At 40.1% G+C, this 9,206-nt stretch overlaps 1 protein-coding gene across 2 annotated transcripts in view; it reads left to right on the top strand.

Moving 5' to 3' along the window:
• Nucleotides 1-8,883, top strand: part of scarb2b (scavenger receptor class B, member 2b) — a 46,391-nt gene extending 37,508 nt beyond the window's left edge. The window contains exons 9-13 of one of the 2 annotated variants that reach the window (XM_077221343.1): nucleotides 1-24; nucleotides 135-186; nucleotides 268-420; nucleotides 5,073-6,273; nucleotides 7,560-8,883. The exon at nucleotides 1-24 is cut by the window's left edge and continues 50 nt beyond it. In XM_077221343.1, the coding sequence (XP_077077458.1) occupies nucleotides 1-24; nucleotides 135-186; nucleotides 268-420; nucleotides 5,073-5,180 (337 nt within the window). In that variant the 3' untranslated portion in view covers nucleotides 5,181-6,273; nucleotides 7,560-8,883. Of the gene's footprint in view, nucleotides 25-134; nucleotides 187-267; nucleotides 421-5,072; nucleotides 6,311-7,559 lie in introns of both variants that reach the window. The other variant, XM_077221344.1, reaches the window with a different exon arrangement.
• Nucleotides 8,884-9,206: the final 323 nt, after the last annotated feature.

Here is a 9,206-nt window from a genome sequence, read left to right as displayed (position 1 = left end):
TCTCGACAGAGTAACCGGTTTTCCGTGAGTGATGTTTTCCTGTCTGATATATTTAATCACGGCGTCCTGATAAACAGTCGTGTGTGTTTATATAGTTTTTATAGCTGAAGGTCTTTATCTCTTTGTTTCCTCAGTATGACCAAGAATCTCAACAGCACTATCTTCCCCATTGTGTTTCTGAACGAGGTGAGAGTCGGTGGGATGATTTAATCAGCCATTACAGTTGAATATCGTATTGAACGTGTGTTTGCGTGATTTGTTTTGCAGTCGGTGGTGATTGACGACGCTTCGGCCGCGAGGATTCAGAAGCTGCTGCTAATCGTGACTTTAGTCTCTCATTTTCCTCTTATGATCATCGCTCTGGGAGTCATCCTGCTCTTTGTCTCCATCACCCTCGCCATACGCTTCTATCAAAACAAGGTAATGAAGTGCTGAATCACTCGTATTTCCCCAGATTATTCTTTACTTTCCCACCAAATCATTGGCTGTCAGTGCGGTTCACACGAACTAAAGCTGCGTCATGTGACACTAATTTATGCGCCAAATCATTCCGCGAATATTTATGTCTGTTCTGTGTGTGTTTGTTGTGGAAACAGAACACTATTCTTCCACAACGTCCTTTATGAATCAATATTCTCATTCACACAGTCACTGTTCATAGAAAAGACAGATGTGTGGAGTTTGAGAAATTCGGTGGAGCTGGTGTGACATTAAAGCTACAATATGTCATTTTTTCCGCCGCTAGGGCTCGCTAACCTCTTACAATAACTAAGGCGTAGGTTGATGATGCATAAGCGGAATTACGGAACTTGTCGTCATGCTTAAGGATCTAATAATGTTTATGGATGAGTGAATGCATTGATGTCTTTAACATGACTGTGATATGAAGCACGGCGCGATTGCTAATGAGAGACAGATCTCAGCGCCACATGCGAGTCCCGCGGATATAATAAAGGAATGAGGACATTTCATTCTACCGAACTAACGTTAACCGCAAGTGCTGAATTACTACTCACATACATCAGTTTATTAGACAAATGAAGCTTGTGAGGAAACGCAGCACTTTTTCACTTGGTCTACACTATCACACTAAACTGCATTTGAGTGTGTTGAAAGTTATAATGTTATTCTATGTGTTAGTTTGTTTGCTATATGAAACTAGCAGTAAGCTAGATCAACATTAGAATAACATGCTGATCATATTCTAGCATTTCATCATGTTGAGCTATATAACATTGATTAGCTTTATCTACATTTGCTCTAATAAAGTACATGCAAGAGCGGCGTCTCTGTCGAGTGGAAGTTAGCCGCGGACGCTAGCTCTCGGCATCTCGAAAACGCCACGCTGATATTGATCCTCATTTTAGTTCTCCTTTTGTCCCAAAGTCTGCTTGCCATGGTCCATAATGTTTGAACGAAACAACAACAGCGTGAGCGTGCCGCTAGACGTAACGCTGCTGTCCACGTCTGTCGCCATGGTTACTCTGGCAGTACGAGCGGAAACCAGGGATAACGCGGATATTACATCATTAACAGGCGACAAGTGAACAGGGACGAGCCATTATTTAAAATGGGAATTATTAAAAATCTTTGTGAACTTTTGGGATAATGTAAGTACACAACTGCAGGAAATATATCACACTGTGCAAGTGATTTTTGGATATTTTATTACAAAAATCTTACATATTGTAGCTTTAACTCTCAGCTAACCACAAATATGTTCTTTGCTCTGAACGTTCAAAAGCTCTTGGTTATGTAAACGTACGAATGTTTCGCTAACCATTATTACATATTCGGGTCTTTAGTGACCAGGATCTATATCTAACACGGATGGATCTCTAACTGCTGCAATATTATAAAACTCTACTGATATTTTTATAACAATTACAAAAGAATAAAATAAAGCATATTTCGTTACCTTTTGGAGCTTGGAAGGGTTCAATATGAACAGATGTTTTTTTCACTATCATCACTGTCTCTTTCAGAGCACATTTGGCTCATATTCACCATCTCAACCATATTCTCAAAACTATCTTTTCCAGCACCTTCAAAATCAGTATTTTGTTCGCTGACAGATTCTTCACCAGATCCAAGTGACACTAATATTTCATTGCGATAAAATACTTGTTCTGCTGTATATTGCTGAGCCATTTCAAGTTTTGCTGATATATTCATTTGCTTTATATCTGCGGTAATTATGAGTGAAACATCATGCCATTCATGTGTATCAGACATCGCCACCTTGAGGAATAAAGGTGAATTGCACTTATTGAATCATCAGAGATTACATTATTGTTGTGCAGAATATAAAAAACACTATTACATACCTCGGGTCTGTATACTTCAGTATGAACAGCGACCTTATAAACTTTTTACAAAAAAACCCCAGAAAACAGACATTCTTTTATAAAAAAAATCTTGCTCTATTGTTTATAATGAATAGATTGAGAAATGCTAAGAAGTCTAACTTAAAAAAAATGAACTAGGATGAGTGTAGTAAATGACATCCCGGGTCACTAAAGGCCTAGTAATGCATTTAAGGGTTAAGAAAACAATCTATTTTATTATTTTGCACTTTGATTATGAGAATGTTCTCTCAACGATCAGAAATAAGTATCTGGTGACGTTTAAAAAACATTCTTTGTTTGTAAGCCGATAACTGATATATTGGCCGATAAATCAAAATCCATATTTGTATATAATTTTTGAGAGCCTGATTACAAAAACAAAAGTCTCACCATTAAAATCCATGTCCCAAGAAAACAATTATAATGTTCTCATTATAATTTTATATAGCCTATATGACAGACTCAAATGACAATAGCTTGTATCTAGATTGTGGTTTATGTGACTCTGAGTGATGACAGGAAACATAAACCACAATCACAAGTTACTAACCGCCTCATGCTGCTCTCCAGATCAACTCACTAACCCTGTAACAGTGCTGTGCAGTCTTGCTTATTAACCTTGTATGTGTAACCTGAGCAAATGAACACCGTGTTGTGCTGATCTGCTTTTATTTAGACTGAAGGGAAGCGTTTTGATTTCGCTGAGGCTTTCCGCTGCGCTCCTGTAAGTTCATACACTCATTAACCATCTTACAATGAACACTGCTAGTTCAGGCCTGTTTCACACATCGCACGGCTGTGGCGCATATTCATTTCTGCAAAAATATCATATAAGAATTGTGTCACATGCTGAACTCCTGTTGCTCAAACAGTAGATCATGGTGCTAACAAGCTAACACAAATATGTTCTAAGAACGTTTTGCTAATGTTCCCATTAAAATGGTATTTCTGAATGTTCAAAACATCCAGTTTTTGTTAACGTTTGGGGAACGTTCTTCAGATATTATGGGAACGTTACTTTTGAATGTTCTCTGAAAATTCGAGACAAAGTAACATTTGAATAACATTTACAAACATCCAGAGAACGTTCCATGAACAACGTATAAATAATGTTTTTGTGCTAACGTAATTATTAAAGACCAGATAACTTTAAATGGATTTACGTTTTATTAATGTTACTGAAAGAGGGTTTTTGTTCATAACTATGCCAGAACGTTCCCTGTTAGCCTCTATCTCTAGGAAATGCATGAATTTATCAAATATAATCCCTAAATGCAATGCAAGATGCTTAGAATAAAAGCGTTTAAAAACATTAGACAACGTCCAAATTAAACGTTTAAGAGAATAAAAAACGCTCCATGAATGATGTATAATTTTTTGTATGTTTAAGGTTTTTTGTGGGTACCGTTTACTATTATAACGATTATTATGAGGTTTGTGGGTCAAACTGAGCTTAACTGGTTTTAATACAATTCACCCAAAATCACATTTTGACAATAGAAAATAATAACTATATAGAGGGAATGCATTAACGTCACTTTCCCGCCGGAACACGCCCCCTCAGCCGGACTGAGTGGCAGAAGAGCAGCTGCGTGACTGGATTTAATAGGGGAAACTGCGAAAACGCAAGTAAAACAAACGATTATCAGTTTAAACTAAAGATTGGACTCAATATAGTGTTCCTTACAACTTACTAAAGATCCAGTGATCCATGGATATGAACATGCAGCCAGGAATCGTGTTTCCTGACATTTATATGTGCCTGATTTCGACACCAGGGAAATACATACAGCAAATTTGCCTGTGAACGCTTTATATAAATACAAAATAGGCAGGTCTAAATCCAGGTGATCACTTATCAATGTTATATATATCATCATATCGTCTAGAGACTTAAAACTTGTATAGTTTTTTGTCAGTGTTTATTTAAAAATGTCAAATTATACAGAATATACAGTGGTAAATATTTGATTGATGAGTTGTCACTGCAATATATAACAATACAATATATAGAGAATGATTTTACCACTAAATTCAGCATATTGACACAAAAAGGATAACTGCAAATCCACCTTTCGCTGCCTGGAGTCCAGTTGTTTCTATGAATTGTAGCGATCTATTTGCTTCTCTGTTCTGTAGCTTTAGGTAGTCTGTAAAAATATTCCTCATATTTCTTGTCAAATCTAGTTGTACAGTCAGTCTCAAAGCTCTTTCCCGTTTTAGACGCGTTTTGTGTGTTTTTCCGCAGCATTCACACTGAAAACCAATGCTGCCGCTCAGTCTTTTTGCCACTTGTGGGCGTAACCGCAGTCACTCCGGCCAACGGTGACGTCACGTGCATTCCCTCTATAGCAAGGAGATCAAAACAGTATTATATTATAATGAAATGATGACACATTCAACAATAAGAACATATAAATGTTTTTATGTAGAACATGGACAGGATCTAGTCCTCTCCTGAGTCAGACTCATAAGCAAGGGTATGAATATGTACATGCATTATTAATGTAAATACTCAGATGTGTGAATTGGCTTAACTTACTTCAGCTTGAACTGAATCTGGTTAATCACATGATGCTTTCAACTGGTTTAAGGACTAAAAAATGCTGTACTCGAGGAATATGTTGGCCAAGTGTTTGTGTTCTTGACCTTGCATTGTTTTTTTTTAGACTGATAACACACACACGTACTAAACAATCGTTGTTTTTTCTTTCTTATTTTTAGCCATCCGCAAAGAAAGACACATCATACGCTCCTGTGAGCGGCAAAGTGGACGATCAAGATGAGAAGAATGGAACGTTTATCGGCATGACGTCCGTGGACAAGTCCTAAACTGCTGAGAGTGTGTGTGTGAGAGTGTGTATGTGCGTGTCTCGGAGTGTGTGTGTGTGTGTGTGAGAGTGTGTGTGTGCCTGTGTCGGAGTGTGTTTGTATGTGTGTGGGAGAGTGTTTGTCAGAGTGTGTGTGTGTCGGAGTGGGAGAGTGTGTCGGAGTGTGTGTTTGTGTGTGTGTGGTCACAGATGCTGTCTAACAAGCACTATCAGTTGTTTGTTGAGCGGTGTGTGTCAGTAAACGACGGTCATGATTCACACACTGACTCTTCCTCAGGACTAAAGCCGTTAGGAAACAGGCATCTTGAAGAACGACTGAAGAGCGTCTCTGTACACACACACTTCAGGGTCATTCAGCATGTTACATATTTAAATACTTTGATCAACACTGAAGCTGCTGTAAGTGATTTTCAGGAGGTTCACACACACAAACTGCTCTCGGTGTCCATGTCTGTCCTCTCGCTCTGGACTTTGTGCTCCAAAGGTCACATAGTGACACACAAAACATATATTTAGGCCTAAATTTAAGATTCATCTACTTAAATTGCATATAAATTTTCCATTTGATGCCATACGTCACAGTGACTTGACATCTGCGCTGTCTCAAGTCGGACAAAATTTCTAACCAGAATGCACTGCTTCAAGTCAGCTGCCGATCGATTTGTGCCGCGCTGCATGAAGTCGGAACAAGCCTTGTGTGTGTTAGTGGTCGGGGTTTATCACAAAGAGGGCTTGTGTATCTTTTAGTGGGCGGGGTTTGAACGAGAGGGCGTGTGTATCTTTTAGTGGGCGGGGTTTGAACGAGAGGGCGTGTGTATCTTTTAGTGGGCGGGGTTTGAGCGAGGGCGTGTGTATCTTTTAGTGGGCGGGGTTTGAGCGAGGGCGTGTGTATCTTTTAGTGGGCGGGGTTTGAACGAGGGCGTGTGTATCTTTTAGTGGGCGGGGTTTGAGCGAGGGCGTGTGTATCTTTTAGTGGGCGGGGTTTGAACGAGAGGGTGTGTGTATCTTTTAGTGGGCGGGGTTTGAGCGAGGGCGTGTGTATCTTTTAGTGGGCGGGGTTTGAACGAGGGCGTGTGTATCTTTTAGTGGGCGGGGTTTGAGCGAGGGCGTGTGTATCTTTTAGTGGGCGGGGTTTGAGCGAGGGCGTGTGTATCTTTTAGTGGGCGGGGTTTGAACGAGAGGGCGTGTGTATCTTTTAGTGGGCGGGGTTTGAGCGAGGGCGTGTGTATCTTTTAGTGGGCGGGGTTTGAGCGAGGGCTCGTGTATCTTTTAGAGGGCGGGGTTTGAGCGAGGGCATGTGTATCTTTTAGAGGGCGGGGTTTGAGCGAGAGGGCGTGTGTATCTTTTAGAGGGCGGGGATTGAGCGAGGGCGTGTGTATCTTTTAGTGGGCGGGGTTTGAACGAGAGGGCGTGTGTATCTTTTAGAGGGCGCGGTTTGAGCGAGGGCGTGTGTATCTTTTATTGGCCGGGGTTTGAACGAGAGGGCGTGTGTATCTTTTAGTGGGCGGGGTTTGAACAAGAGGGCGTGTTTATCTTTGGCGGGGTTTGAACGAGAGGGCGTGTGCATCTTTTAGAGGGCGCGGTTTGAGCGAGGGCGTGTGTATCTTTTAGAGGGCGGGGTTTGAAAGAGAGGGCGTGTGTATCTTTTAGTGGGCGGGGTTTGAGCGAAAGCGTGTGTATCTTTTAGAGGGCGGGGTTTGAGCGAAAGCGTGTGTATCTTTTAGTGGGTGGGGTTTGAACGAGAAGGTGTGTGTATCTTTTAGTGGGCGGGGTTTGAACGAGAGGGCGTGTGTATCTTTTAGTGGGTGGGGTTTGAGCGAGAGGGTGTGTGTATCTTTTAGTGGGTGGGGTTTGAACGAGAGGGCGTGTGTATCTTTTAGTGGGCGGGGTTTGAACGAGAGGGTGTGTGTATCTTTTAGTGGGCGGGGTTTGAGCGAGGGCTCGTGTATCTTTTAGTCGGTGGGGTTTGAACGAGAAGGTGTGTGTATCTTTTAGTGGGCGGGGTTTGAACGAGAGGGCGTGTGTATCTTTTAGTGGGTGGGGTTTGAACGAGAGGGAGTGTGTATCTTTTAGTGGGTGGGGTTTGAACGAGAGGGTGTGTGTATCTTTTAGTGGGTGGGGTTTGAACGAGAGGGCGTGTGTATCTTTTAGTGGGTGGGGTTTGAACGAGAGGGTGTGTGTATCTTTTAGTGGGCGGGGTTTGAACGAGAGGGTGTGTGTATCTTTTAGCGGGTGGGGTTTGAACGAGAGGGTGTCTGTATCTTTTAGTGGCCGGGGTTTGAACGAGAGGGCGTGTGTATCTTTTAGTGGGCGGGGTTTCAAAGAGGGCGTGTGTATCTTTTAGTGGGCGGGGTTTCAAAGAGGGCATGTGCGGATGAAGTCAGTAAAGCTCCTGAAATCACTTGCAGCATCTTTAACAATCAGACACAATGATGACTGAGTTTCACAACTTCTGAAGGCCAAACAAAAGCAACTTTATATGTGTGTTACTAAATGGTCAGTTCACACATGACGTGCGTTAAGAAACACCTGGAAGTTTTATGACATGGCAGGCTTATGGTGCAACACCAACAGCCAAAGACAATCTGACACACGTGTAAATAGACAAACAATAAAACATCCAGTGTGAACGAGCCATACGCGACTGAATCTGCTGTGCCTTGTTAGAAATGTTTGTTTTGTTAATTTTGTGTCTTTTTATTTCAATGAACAGGTGACATCACATCACTGTGCCTTCTTACAGAGAAGTGTCATATACTAAAGTTAAGGTTTAATGATCTAATATTTGTTGATTTGATGTAAATGTAAACGTTGATCCTCAAACACTGAACGCAGACAAATGTCAGATTTATTTTAGATGATTTCAAGGTGTATTGTTATGAAATGAAGATCTGTAAGTATTATTTGACAGAGCAAGATTGCAGTGAGATTGAATAGTGTTACTGAACTAATATTTCAGAATCTCTTCTGAAGTATGAAAATAAGTATTTTGAAATAGTTCAATCTGTATATTTTCATTGTTTAGAGGATCAGACATGGGTGTCTTGATATGTTACAGTTTCATGTTTGTACTGGCTTTTCCTCAACTAGATGCTTTGGTGCAAAATCATAACATAATAACCTCTTACCGTCACTGCAGGTGTGTATTATCAATCACATAGCACTAAAATACACCATATTTAATGTAATTCTAAAGCTGCACGTTTAACGCACTGTTTTTTGAGATGGTCTCTGGTTTCAATCTCTGAGCCATTTTATTTGAGTTTTATGATTTCTTTGTCATTATACCGATGTGCCAAACATGAAAAAATTGCACTTGATGAGTTTGATTCACTTGCGCGTCAATGGAAAAATCACACAGTGAAATGTTCGTATTTGAGCCCAAGTTCAAATGATAGTGTGTCTCCGAGTAGAAACTGAATCTTGTGCTTCAGTGTGAATGTAATGTGCTTTAAATGCATTTAGTGTCTTTTCAGCCTTTCAGGTGTTAAATGATGCAGATCTTGCCTTCATCAGTGTATAAACTATAAAACTCAGAGGCCTTTGATCGATGAACACAGACTGTGTGTTGTCTTCTGCATCTGTCCAGCTGTTAGATTTCTATATTCAGACTGCACAAATAATTGTACAGTTTTGTATATAAATTATGCCTTTTTCCTGTGGATTTATAAGAAAATAAAATTAAAAAGATTTTCTGAAAGGCATATGTTTTGTATTTTATTTTGTAGGCCTACTCATGTGTTTTTATAATAACTCGTACTTGTGATTATACTTATAAACTGACATTAATAGCCTAAAAAATACATCTTAAATATTATTTAACCACTGTTTGAATCTAAACAGGTCAATTTATACTAACAAAACTAATTTCATGAGCTAAATTGGGTAAAATTAAGGTACCAGATTACCACTTTTTAATAGGCCCTACTTATAGAGACTACAGTAGACTTGTTTTATAGGCCTAAGTTGTTTTGGATAAAAAATTTAATGCAATTGTATGCAATGCAAATGTATCTATGAACGCCAT

The sequence above is a fragment of the Siphateles boraxobius genome, unplaced genomic scaffold, assembly GCF_051911475.1.
Source record: "Siphateles boraxobius isolate OS27281-9 unplaced genomic scaffold, OSU_SipBor_1 81, whole genome shotgun sequence".
NCBI classification, from domain to species: domain Eukaryota; kingdom Metazoa; phylum Chordata; class Actinopteri; order Cypriniformes; family Leuciscidae; genus Siphateles; species Siphateles boraxobius.
The sequence above is the reverse complement of the archived record's forward strand: the minus strand, read 5'-3'. Positions and strand labels throughout refer to the sequence as shown.